The 11,802-nt window shown below is 48.8% G+C and overlaps 1 protein-coding gene across 1 annotated transcript in view; it reads left to right on the top strand.

The window, feature by feature from the left end:
• Positions 1–11,626, top strand: part of EMH_0017460 (Cast multi-domain protein, related) — a gene marked incomplete at both ends in the record, with an annotated part of 21,100 nt that extends 9,474 nt beyond the window's left edge. Inside the window, 36 exons of the mRNA XM_013496244.1 lie at positions 71–125; positions 218–280; positions 539–658; positions 806–956; positions 1,082–1,297; positions 1,455–1,812; positions 2,015–2,342; positions 2,434–2,820; positions 2,918–3,263; positions 3,525–3,647; positions 3,758–4,027; positions 4,125–4,184; positions 4,302–4,406; positions 4,542–4,721; positions 4,877–5,008; positions 5,131–5,246; positions 5,381–5,507; positions 5,698–5,937; positions 6,096–6,158; positions 6,278–6,519; positions 6,638–6,809; positions 6,940–6,987; positions 7,268–7,438; positions 7,683–8,029; positions 8,196–8,307; positions 8,429–8,576; positions 8,680–8,879; positions 8,982–9,056; positions 9,169–9,287; positions 9,415–9,454; positions 9,554–9,592; positions 9,753–9,869; positions 9,993–10,457; positions 10,619–10,692; positions 10,920–11,044; positions 11,172–11,626. Coding sequence (XP_013351698.1) covers positions 71–125; positions 218–280; positions 539–658; positions 806–956; positions 1,082–1,297; positions 1,455–1,812; positions 2,015–2,342; positions 2,434–2,820; positions 2,918–3,263; positions 3,525–3,647; positions 3,758–4,027; positions 4,125–4,184; positions 4,302–4,406; positions 4,542–4,721; positions 4,877–5,008; positions 5,131–5,246; positions 5,381–5,507; positions 5,698–5,937; positions 6,096–6,158; positions 6,278–6,519; positions 6,638–6,809; positions 6,940–6,987; positions 7,268–7,438; positions 7,683–8,029; positions 8,196–8,307; positions 8,429–8,576; positions 8,680–8,879; positions 8,982–9,056; positions 9,169–9,287; positions 9,415–9,454; positions 9,554–9,592; positions 9,753–9,869; positions 9,993–10,457; positions 10,619–10,692; positions 10,920–11,044; positions 11,172–11,626 — 6,389 coding nt within the window. The remainder of the gene's footprint in view (positions 1–70; positions 126–217; positions 281–538; positions 659–805; positions 957–1,081; positions 1,298–1,454; positions 1,813–2,014; positions 2,343–2,433; positions 2,821–2,917; positions 3,264–3,524; positions 3,648–3,757; positions 4,028–4,124; positions 4,185–4,301; positions 4,407–4,541; positions 4,722–4,876; positions 5,009–5,130; positions 5,247–5,380; positions 5,508–5,697; positions 5,938–6,095; positions 6,159–6,277; positions 6,520–6,637; positions 6,810–6,939; positions 6,988–7,267; positions 7,439–7,682; positions 8,030–8,195; positions 8,308–8,428; positions 8,577–8,679; positions 8,880–8,981; positions 9,057–9,168; positions 9,288–9,414; positions 9,455–9,553; positions 9,593–9,752; positions 9,870–9,992; positions 10,458–10,618; positions 10,693–10,919; positions 11,045–11,171) is intronic.
• Positions 11,627–11,802: the final 176 nt, after the last annotated feature.

Genomic DNA, 11,802 nt, shown 5'->3' with positions numbered 1-11,802 from the left:
ATATCTTTCGGGGCACTTTGGCAACTAGTACCTGCTCGTCTATCCCAAATTTTTAACAATGTTCTCTCAGTCCACGCCACCAGTGCCCCTCCCCTGAATGCTTGCGCGCTCAGCGGGGAACTATTGTCCGGTGGAAGGGTCATCTGAGCCTGGAATTGCATGCCCGGTAGGGCATTCGTGCCCTTTAGGCACGGCTGTCCCACGCAAATGCTTACAGGGGACTTGGTGCCCTGCCGGGAGTGGCGAACCGCAACCGTGCCCAGCTGGAGCTCTGTGTCCGGTAGGATCAGGGGTTCCCTTGAAGTGTCCGGCCGGTTCATACTGCCCTCTTGACCAATCAATTCCCAGTCCCTGCCCTGCTGGTTACATGGGTTCCGCCGATCGATCCGACACCACCTCATTGGAAACTGGATGCACCATATGCCCCGCGGTATCGTATTTAGCACTACAGTGCGCAAAACCAAAGGCTCTCGTACATTTCACTAAACATGGGAAACATGAGCTGGAGCCGTGGTTTTAGAATTCGTGGATTATGCAGCGCCTTTGTATGTACGTGCATTGCTGCTGTCGTGAAGGGGACGTATTCAAGCGAGCCTGGTATGACAGAGTGTCTTCCGTGCACCCCAGGATACGTTTGCTTGGAAGGATGCAATTCCCGGTAAGATATACATGATAAGCTAAGTCAGGCACCGTGAACCATAAAGCATTTCCTTGGCGCGTTTGCATCTGCAAAATCGTCTCTGCACCAGTACTGAGGAAGATGGTTTCTTCACCGAGTACCACAACTTGCTGATTGTGGGTGCAGCACGCCAACCAGCAGATCGAGAGACAAAGGGTTTCGATGCGCCCCGGGCACTTATTGCCCTGAAGGGTCTAGCAGCGAGACACCGTGCCCTCCAGGGACTTACGGGCTTCAAGCAGCCGCATCAAGTCAAGAGGCTTGCTATTCATGCCCGGTAGGAAAGGTGTTGTCACATTTTTTGGCGGTTTTCAAGCAGAAGGAATATGAGATTCAGGGATTTCCAATTACATACGCCGTTCGATGGCGATTTCTATCCCCAACGTGTATGCGTTCCTGCAGTCGGGGACATACAACTCCTTGGAAGGTCAAACGGGCTGCATACTCTGCGGGGCCACGGCAACGTCTAATTCAAAAGCAACATCCTGCTCTTGCAAGGGAACGAATCGAGCTTTCCAACTGGCAGATAGATCGTGCGTTTGCGTCTCGGGATTTCACTACACTCAGGGGAAGGAAGATCTCAGCGACCAGGATGGAGTGGAGCCCTGCCAACAAACCGTGAGGCAGCATCTTGCTTGAAGAATGTTCACTTGGGAACGATAGTTCACCGTCAAACAAAATAAGCGTGACGATAGGCCGCCCCCAGCATCGACGAGCACGGGTCTTGCTTTGGAATTAGTAGTTTGACGAACCTTTGCACGTTTTCGATGTTCAGCTCTACGACGAATGCACGTCAGAGACTGTGCGGGATTCAACAGGCGCTTGCTCAACTTCGAAGGAGGTTTGCTCTAGCCAGTGCGGCCCTGCAGGTGGTTCTTTTAGCACTATATCGGGTCTTTGTTCCTGTGTCGGAGAAAAGTCCCTGGATGAGATATGCGACGAAACGTGTAGATCTACACGTCCCCAAATGATCATCAAAGACTCTAAGTTGCTGATTGACGATCCTGAAACAACGTCGGGCGACAGAGCGTTTGCACTACAAGATCTCACTACGCAGACGGGGCTTGCCACTGGTTCTTATGAGTGCGAGGACAGAGCAGGCTGCACTGTCCGAATGTTTGATACAACGCTGGGTCAGCATCTCACTCCAGTCTTAAAAGTTGTCCCCATCACACGTATTCGTCTGCAGTAATATTGGGCAGCTGAAATTGGAGGACGGAACATCACTTTGCTTCAAAAGGCACTGGCTGCAAATCACTTGTCTCCGCCGGCTGTAAAAGTTCTGGGCTGACCCTTAGCCCTAGCAGTGCCATCGTGTGTGCTAACGTGCTTCAGCCAAAATGACAGGCCTTGTAGGCGTCCCGCAAAGTTTCGTTGATGACATTACTGAACGCCTACAGGAATTCGGAATCGCCCCAGAATTACCCAGCGAGGAAGAGACAGAAGATACAGACGGGACGGAGGTGGATGGCACGGATCCTACGCGTCGATTGGCAGCATCATCCGATTTCGGTTACTACGGAGTCTCCGACCCAGTCCAATGCCTCCCACTGGGCTCGACAGTAGCTTGGCACATCCGCCCGAGCCCGAATCCCATCTACCCGGTGTATCTTCGAAACAATTTGCTGAATACAAACCAGCAATTCGACTACGGAGCCTTTAGGTGAGGAGCGGACCATTTGGTTTTCTGTTTTCTGTTGAGAGGGCTTGAACGCATTGATATTGCGATTCTCTGCTGATTCTGCGTTCAACAGGGAACTAGACACCGACATGAAGGGAGGGGAACAGAGAATTCTCTTTATGTTTACCTTCAAAGAGCCAGGGCTCTACGTTTTTGGCCTTAATAGTGACCAAAACAAAATTTTGGTCCTGCGGGTCATGGAATCTAAAAGGCTTTGCAGGGAAGACGCGCTGTTACCCCAACTGCGAACTGCTGAGACACTCGCCGCCATTGCTGCGCGGCTTCCCGCTACCATAGAGACATCCGGTTGGCTATTATTTATCGCCGTCGTTTTGGGAATCATCTGCATGGCAGTGCTTCTGTTTCTGGCTGCCTGGACAATCAAGCACCAGAGACTGGAAAAGCTTGAAGCAGACCCCAAGTCGAAATACAACCAGCGGACCCTTCACGAGACACCCACGTAAGTTGTACACCTACTGTAACTTCGCTGATGCAAGGCGCTAGATGATATAAGGGACTACATCACTGAGATTGTTAAAACACTGCCACCTGCACAGGAAAGAGGCACTTAGGGAAGTGGAAGACCTCATCATTCAGAACCAAGCTCAGGCGCCCATGGAGGAGGATCCTGGAGTTTTAAGAGCAAGAAGGGCTTTGGCTAAAAAATTGGAAACCCAAGACCCTCGACTATTTATAGCCGTTCTCAACTTAGCAAAGCGAATTCAGCAGGAAGCCGAGCAACAGTGTGGCCAAATACTGGACGAACGAAGCCAAGGTTTATCTCAACTTCGTGAATTGACAAAACAATTGAAACAGGCCCTTTCACAGCAGCTACAGGACGCTGCCGCCTCAGAGGTACGTCTTGGGCAGACAGGGGGAGTTGTATTCGGTGAAACACTATCAGTAAGAGTCGTTTACATTGCAAATGGATCACGTAGGCTCGTCAGACAGAGCTATATGCCACCTGTAGAGGAAAACGCAGTTTAACCTGGAGAAGCTGACAAGGCTGATTAGACAGCGGGTGTTTCGTAAAGAGGATTCCAGTTCAGCAAAGGGAAACCGAAGCTAGGCAGATGCTGTACGTCGCGTCGGGTGTAACGTGAATGTGCTGGGTCTGTGCCGGCATACCTGTTGAAGTGCAACTGCTGCTTCTCTTTCAAACAGATATGGGGAAAGGAGCACGATGAAGAGCGTGAAGAGGTCCTATCAACTCTGCTTAGCTTGCTCCGTCTCAGAAGACGAGATCTTGTAAACAAGCTAGCAAGGGAAGAGAAAGAGCATCAGAAAGTATGTTTTGTTCTATTTTGCACAACAAATGAGCTTCCAAAGAGATAATTAACGCTTTTTCTTCCAACCACCACTAAAGGTTTGGTGCGGTTTCTGCTGTATTTAAATAGGAAGAAGCTCTAAGAGGAAGAGGCGAGCAGCTCCTGCTCCTACGCCAAGCAAGCGGAATGTGGTCACGAAAAGATTCCTTGGTTTCAAGTATTATTCTTCCAGCTGTTGGAGAAAAGGGGCACACGCAAATTTCATCAATCAAGCTTTCTGTAGAAAAGCAAGTCGAAGAACTCCTGGAAGAATTCAGAAAAGCTCGAGCTGACGCCGACGACGACATGCCTTCAGTAATAGAGATTTACAAGGCCAAGATGAAAAGTATCCTGGAAGAAGTAAGGTTTTGCACTGACTGCATCTAAGTTATCCGCAGCTGGCTATATGAAGGCATCAGGAATGTCGTACTGCTATCTTTTGTGCTGTCGCGCTCAGGCACAGGGGGAGACTAACCTTGCCTTCAAGAGCATGCTCTCTGCAGATATTGAAGGCCACGTCAGTACAGAAGCAGCTATGCACCGAAAGTAGTGATACTTGGCTCAATAGAGTGTCTTGTTGAGGATGAGTAGCTACTACGAATGCAGCTGCCTCTGTCGCTGAATGTGCGTTTAGCTTATAACGGGAAGTGATCTGTTAGAGTTGCGAGAAGCCAAGGCCAACTTGACAAGGACCGAAGACGAAGCTGAGGAGAGGAAGGCTCTGGAAATATATCGGGTGGTGCGCCAACTTTTCACAACTATTCAATTTCAAGTAGTCCCGCTACAAAATTGGCGGAATTCAATGAGATTTCATAGCCTAGCCCTCTCCTTGGGGTGTAATTTACATGGTGTGTGTGATTTTTTTGCTGAGCAGCTCGCAGAAGCTGCATGGAAACTTAGTGTATACACAGCTGTCATTGAGCAAGAAATAGCGTCTTCTACCCAGGCGGTAAACAAGGCTGCTTTCGAGGGAAAGCAAGCAGTGGAAATAACGAAGATGAATTCAGGCGAAGCAGCCAATGCACTGAAGGTTGCTGTGATGGCAAGTCTAAAGGTAAGCGCCCCAGCTACCGACCGGACATAGAAGTGAGCAGTCTACCGTGTGCAGCAGAATCGAGCAATGCATACTTCCCGATCTTATGTGTGTGAAGCCAGCAATTGTTTATATCACGATAAATTCTGCTGTGCCCTTGGAACTGGTCGCTACAGGAGGGGCGCTCAAGAATACAAGAAGCAGCTGAAGCAGCCGAGAAAGCCATTTTTTCTGCAGAAGCCGAGGCATTGTCACAGCTCGACTCTTGGACTGAAAATTACCAGGCCGAACTGAGGGATATGTACGATGTAAGTTATCTTGGAGTTTTACACAGGTGAAGTTTTGCGTTTAGCGCACGAAGAAGACGAACATTTCACATCAATCAACAAGACCACTGCACCCTACGATGATTCATGTCATGCGGCTACAGGCAATAATTGATGCACAGAATAGAACAATTACTTCTGCGTTTGCTACCGAGTCACACCTCCTTAGACAATCCATGCAAACTATGAAGAACCAAATTTTGGAGCGAATACGTACCCGGTAAGAACAAAGTTCATCGATATAACCTGCCTGATGCTTGCATCAGCACAGCATGCATCGCCCAGAAGTGATATATTTCAAAGTATGCTGTTTTTATATCGCCGGCTACACCGTTAACAGATGCTTTCCTCCAGGTACGACAAGATCCACTCCGTTAAGTGCTCCGCCATCTTGGAAGAGTTGCAGGTTACGCTAGATGCAAGCATTTCAGAAAGGAGCCTCAAAACCAGGCAGAAGTTCATTGATGACGCGGTAAATGAGGTAGGTCTGGTCTAGGCGAAGCTAAACTTCTTAAGGCACCCAGACTACTTGCGTCACGATTGTTGACGGTGTAACAGCAAGTCCAACAACCCGAAATGATAGTATTGCAGTAGTATTCATGAAGGCCCTGAACGTCCTTCAAGGGCTATATTGAGGCTGAGATGCTGAGCTTGATTTGTTCCACAAACAGGCTTCAGACGAACTTAACCGCCTCCGGGACGCCGAGCTGGAGTCTGCAACTGCTGCTCTTAACCACATCATTGCTTTGAGAACAGAATCAGTTACCAAGAGACAGTCTGCATTCAAGTCGCGAAAGCTTTTGATGCTCCAAAAACGACAAGAAGTGGCAGTTCAACAAGTTCCCACGCAAGCACAGTGTGCAGTAGCGCTGATACGCAGAGGGCTGCACATACTGACTCAGCAACTGAAGGTTAGAAAATACTGGAGGACCAACGGAGGAGGCAGCATCGACACTCTGAGCTCCATACTATATTCACTTTTATGAAGTAGTGCAGCCTTCTGCATATCGAGACAAGAGCTCGAACAAGTCATCCACAACTTTCTGCGAATGCAACGCTTCTGATTTAGGCTGCTACGACTTACGAAGCGACTCTCTTCCAAAATGTTGCCAAGTTTGGGGTGGATATGGCTGTGAGAAAAACACGCTGGATTGCCTAGCTTAAGCAGTGTATATGTCTTTTAGTTACGCCTGTATATTCATGAGCAGCATTGTCAGATAACATGAAGTTTTAGTGTGCATGTCATTTCAGGCTCTGATAATGGAGAACACAGAAGATATCAGCGCACCAGCGAGCCTTCTAGAAGACCTCAAAACTCAGCAAAGTGAAGCACTTGCCAAGTACAGGGATCAGTTGTTCGCATGCCTGCGAAATCAGAGACAGGAGGCAACCGAAGAACTGTGGGACCTGGAGTTGCGAGAGCGGAAGCGGATCGCCGAGCTCCTGGAGGAACAAACAGAACAACTAGAAGGAGCTAGTAATAAACTAGAGGAGTAAGAATTCAACAACCCTGAAACGTTGTATAAGCATGAACGGACTTTGAAACCAAATGAACGATGCTGAACACGTACGAAGCTCCGTGGCAATCGACGTAATTGCTGTGACGGGCAGGGCTACGGCAAAAGAGGAAACGGTGCGCGATGAGTACGAGAATACTGTACTAGAATTAAGGCAACAGAACCAAAGGGGACTGAAGGAACTACATTCCATCCAAGCTCTCTCTGCATTCAAGCAAAAGCTGCTCAGCAAAGTTAACAATACATTTCTGTCGCGCGCAAATGAGGTGCCGCAATAATGCCCTTTTTCAGCCCTAGCAAGCTGTAGCAATCGTGTTGCACTGCAGATAGAAACTCATGATCTCCGTGCGACAAATATTTATATGGGAATGATTGGACGGTATACTTGCAACTCAGGCAAGGAGAAAGGGCATTGATGACCCAGAGACAGAAGACAGGTTGCTGGTGAGCGCAAGCCCCATTTTCAGCCTTGCTCACACATACTGACCCTACGATGTTGGTGCTGTAAAAGGGACCTGCCTAATATGCCCTACAATACTTGGTCGCTGAGGGTGGAACGTAGTAGGGGACTGAGGCTGTGCTCTTGCCATATTGGCTGTATCGTCTAACATGATGCTGTTGTCCCCTGCTGAGGTCGTGCTCCCCTCTAGTCGGGGACCGACTATTCTAGAATCTGCACAGAAGCGGTTACTGTTGTAAAGGTATGCTGCTCCGTTGCCCGCAGCAAGAGTGGAGGCTTGCAGCTGCTGAGCTGGAGCCTCTAATTGTCCGCGAGAAAGAAACGTACTGTCGCTACGCTGACACGGCTTTCCAGGCTGAGAAAGAAAATGCCCAAAGAGTTCTTCAGAATTCAAGGCATAACCGCCTAAGCCAGACAGGTCTCACAAAGTCTATGGTGAGGCATGCGTACTGTTTCTTAGCACTAGAAATCCTTGGGGTTGTGTGCCCAATAGGCATGAAGAGAGCCACAGAGTTCTCAATTGTTTCTGTCGCCGTCAAGATATCCCAGGCACATTGAAATTGCCTGTTGGCCCAAGTAACCACGAATGGATTTAATGCGAAGTTCCACATACGTTTTGTGCACTTTAGAGCATCATCTTATTCACATCGCGCGAGCGCTTCATATGCGTGATATGCAGGAGCAAGCTGAGGAGGATGGAGACGACGACTTACTCCATAAGCGCCGGGCATTGGGAACAGACGAGGTGCAGCGGATCATTTGGCGCATTTGCGCCCTTCTGTCGTCTGGTGGACTTGCGTCTACGGATACATCTAAGCTACACCTCGTTGTTCCCGAAAACAGGCGAGACGAAACAGTCGAGGAACTGCGCCAGCAGCTTCGTCGCCGTCGAAAGAGGCACCTGGACTATTGTATGGCACAGCGCAATATAATTGAGGGCAGCTCTAAGTCTGCCTTAGCAGTCCTTCAAAGCGAAACTATTCAGGGTCTCTCGGACACGTCAGAGGCGATCGAAGAATTCAGCAGGTTAGTCGTGTCCACCTGCAAATGCCGGGCACCTGCGCAAATGCATCATTCTTGCAGTTGCTTTGCACCGGAAATATATATATATATATATATATATATATATATATATATATATATATATATATATATATATATATATATATACTTCAGTGCGCTCCCTCCCCAGGGGCTCTGCCACAGTGGATGCGGCAAAATCTTCCGAAGCAATCCTGGAAATCATGAAGAAGGCCCAGCAAAAACTGGACCAAGCCCTTGAGGAAATTCAGAAAGAGCAGGAAGTATGTCACTCCATGAATTAGCTGTAACAATACGCCATGCGTTAGCTGCAACGCTAAGCATTGGGAATCCTTGATCCCATATAATGCGAGTCTTGCCCTTTCCTGCACGTGCAAACATCAGGAAGCAGAGGAACGCGATAGAATCGAACGGGAACAAGAAGTAGCTGAACGGAAAAGAGCTCACGAGCTGGCTAAGCAAAAGCTAAACGAAGATCACGAAGCGAAACTTGCACAAGTTCCAGAAGACAGCAGGGAAGAGCTTCTCAAAGGTAATAAATATGCGTGAATAAAATCGAAGCGCTCGCGTTTCCCCTGTGGATATGTTCTTCTGGCGGTTGCTCTGTTTCGTATGTTCCCCATGCTGCGCTGCAGAACATGAAGCTGCACTGAAGGAAATGGAGTCTACAGTGGCAGCTGAACTGCTGGAGCAAGAACAACGGGCTCAGCAACGCCTACTGGAACGCCAGCAACGTCTGCAACAAAAACGGCGGGAAGCAGAAGAGCAGAAGCAGAGAGAAATAGAACAAGCCAAGGCGGAACTTGAGGCAAAGATTGCGGCTGAGGCGAAAGAAGTGCGAATATTTGTCCGGCATGAAATAAATGCATCCACTCATTGTCCTGTGCACGTCTAAAATCGAACTGCAGTCTTCTGCTGCCTTTGAGTTATGCTGCAGAAAGAAGAAGCAGCCGAATTCGACGAACTGCAACGCTTAGTCAATGAAGGCAGCAATACTGCTGCGGTGGCAGAGGTAGGGAAACAGCCACATTTTGTCTTCGTCCCGGTACAGGCGAGCAAGAGCTTTCTGTAACCCAATGTACTGCTGAGGGCAGACTTCAAATTGGCTTTGGCTGGTGCTGCAGCTGCTAGCGCGAAAGCACGAAAAGGAGTTATCGGCAATCCTGCAAGAGCTATCTATGAAAAAGGCAGAAGAGATCAGTGCACTTACGGAAAACTTTTGGAAGGAGAAGGGCGGCAGAATGTATGTGCATTCGCAGTGATCGTCTGTCACAAACCCAAAATAATAGTGACTACGTTGCACCTGTATCTGCTTCAAGAATTTCAAATAGTAACCGCGATGCAGCCCTTCTGTGTTGAGCTTCTTTCAGATGCGAAGGCCGTCCGGACGATGTACAAGAGCTCTACAAAGTATGCTCCAGCTATCCCATTGAAAACAGTTGAAATCGCTGCCTTTCCATTATTTTGTTGAATGCCAAATGTACTAATGCGCTGAATGTGTTTTTTCAGGCCGAGTTGCAGGAATACTTGTTCGTGCAAACACAAGCAGTAAGGACATTTCATCGTCGTTCATCTTCAAGCGACGTAGTCCCCATGGGGCGAACTGGTTGCCAGATGAATGCCTGCGCCTTCCTGGCCACATGCTGCTGGAGTTTTGCATGCAAGCAGTGCAATCACGTGCTCTAACCACATGCCGTATGGTTTGCAGGTGGACGACAGGATAACCCTCGAGCTGCAGGAGCGACAGCAACAACAAGCGGCAGAAACGGAGGCTATAATGAAACAGATGGAACGCAGGACTAAACTGGCCCGTGAACGTGAACAGGTGTGGGACACGTCTGGGTGTGCAGAAATTCATAGGTTTTCAACTTCGTCGTTCCAAAGCTGTTTATAAACATATGGGCCGCAAGTCTTTGTTTCTTGCTTTTGAATGGTGTGTACAATTCAGCCACAAATGTCCGAAGAAGAACAATACGCTAAGCTCCAACAAGAAGCTGAAGCTGCCGCAGCGGAGGAAGTCGGAGCCATAGAAAAACGCATGATGGAAGAGCAGGAAAAGCTGCTCAAGGAAATGGAAGAAAAACGCAATGCCTACGATAAGATGCTGGACAAGTTGAAGCACCGTAAGCAAGTTGACGAAAAACGACGAGCTTTACGGCAAGAACAGGAGCAACGCATGCGAGAAGAAGGACAAGGGAACGGGCTAAAGCATCTCATGAGCCAGTTTGAGGAGCACAGAAAACTTCTGGAAGAAGCATTGGCTGTTGAGGCCGAAAGACAACATAAACAAGCCAGAGAGCGTGTCCTGCTGCGGAATGCCGAAAGATGTGACAGGTTGTACCAGAAACGACTCGTTGAGAAGCAGAGATTCCTTGTGAATCAGAACGAGATAAAACGACGCGAGCTGGGGCTGGTGAGGGATCCTAGCCTTCAGTCTAGCCCACAAAACCAACGGAAACACCCAGCAAAGTGCCGTTAGAGGTTTCATTCCGTTAGAACCACGCCGACGAAACAGGTAGCCTCCAGCATACCCAGCTCCCACCAACTGTCAATCTGCGACTGCTGACCGTGCAGAACAATGCCCGGGCAGGGGTCAGGAGCCAGAGGAACTTGGTCGAGACTTTGAATCAGCAAGAGCTGAAAAGAAGGTAGGCGCAACACAGGATTCAAGGAGTTCATATTATACGCGAATTATCCATTTATTATATGTGTGGATACTTTTCACTATCCTACACTGTATTACCAGCGGGCTAGCCGATGCATTAACGAAGTCCTTATGCGAGTTTTAATCTTGTTGACTAACAGCCTCTTGCTTCCTCAGTTTCAAACGCATCTACAGACAGGGATATAGCTTCGGGTGCCGGTTCTGCTTTAGGATGGAGCTCGCACATCGGTTGGAGGAGGAGCGGCACTGGGCACCCATATGGCGAGAAATCCTTGAGGAGGAGCAGAACGCTGGCACGTTTGACTCTTGGGACCTTGACGACGAACAGATTAATTGTGAGCTCTTTCTCCCTCTCTGCACAGAAAAAGAATCATTCTGGCTTTATTAGCGTTGCCCCCCACACTGATGGCTATGATGATACTTAAGCCGAGATGCTTTCTCTCTGAAATTTTCTGTGTACAGTCGCCGGGCCGTTCGCAACAAACTTACTGCACACCGAGAGGATGCTGCAGAGTGAAGGGACCTATATGCGCAAGCTCATTGGGGGCTTCCAGCAACTCAGCGATTTAATTTCCTTGATAAATACGGCGAGCCAGGAAGAGGCTTCAGGTGCTTTAAAACAGTCTCACAAACAGCTCTCGAGCAGCACGTCTTCGCATGAAGACGACAGCTCAGAAAGCACTGACAGCGCGACATCTGAGAGGAGCAGCAGCGATGAGAGCTCGGATTCTGAAAGCGAAGAATCTGAACCACAAGTGTCTTCTGACACCAGTTCAGAAGAAGAGGATGAGAAAGTCTCATCATCTAGCAGCGAAGAATCTTCAGACAGCAGTAGCGGCTCCAGCAGCTCGGGCAGCAGCGATGACACGAGCAGCAACAACTCGAGTACGTCAGAGTCCGACGATGATAGTGACTGAAGCAGTCTGTTTCTTCTTTCTTCTGATGTGGAGACAGTGTCTGTCTTGTCTTTCTTCCGATGGGGAGACACCGTATGTTTCCTCATTTTCCCAATGAGGAGACACAGTCTGTCTCCTCATTCTTCTGCCTTCCATAAGGAGCAATGCCGCAACAACTCCTGTTCAAATGTGTTTTT

The sequence above is a fragment of the Eimeria mitis genome, genomic scaffold (genome assembly GCF_000499745.2).
Source record: "Eimeria mitis Houghton genomic scaffold, Emh_scaff2, whole genome shotgun sequence".
NCBI lineage: Eukaryota > Apicomplexa > Conoidasida > Eucoccidiorida > Eimeriidae > Eimeria > Eimeria mitis.
The sequence above is the reverse complement of the archived record's forward strand: the minus strand, read 5'-3'. Positions and strand labels throughout refer to the sequence as shown.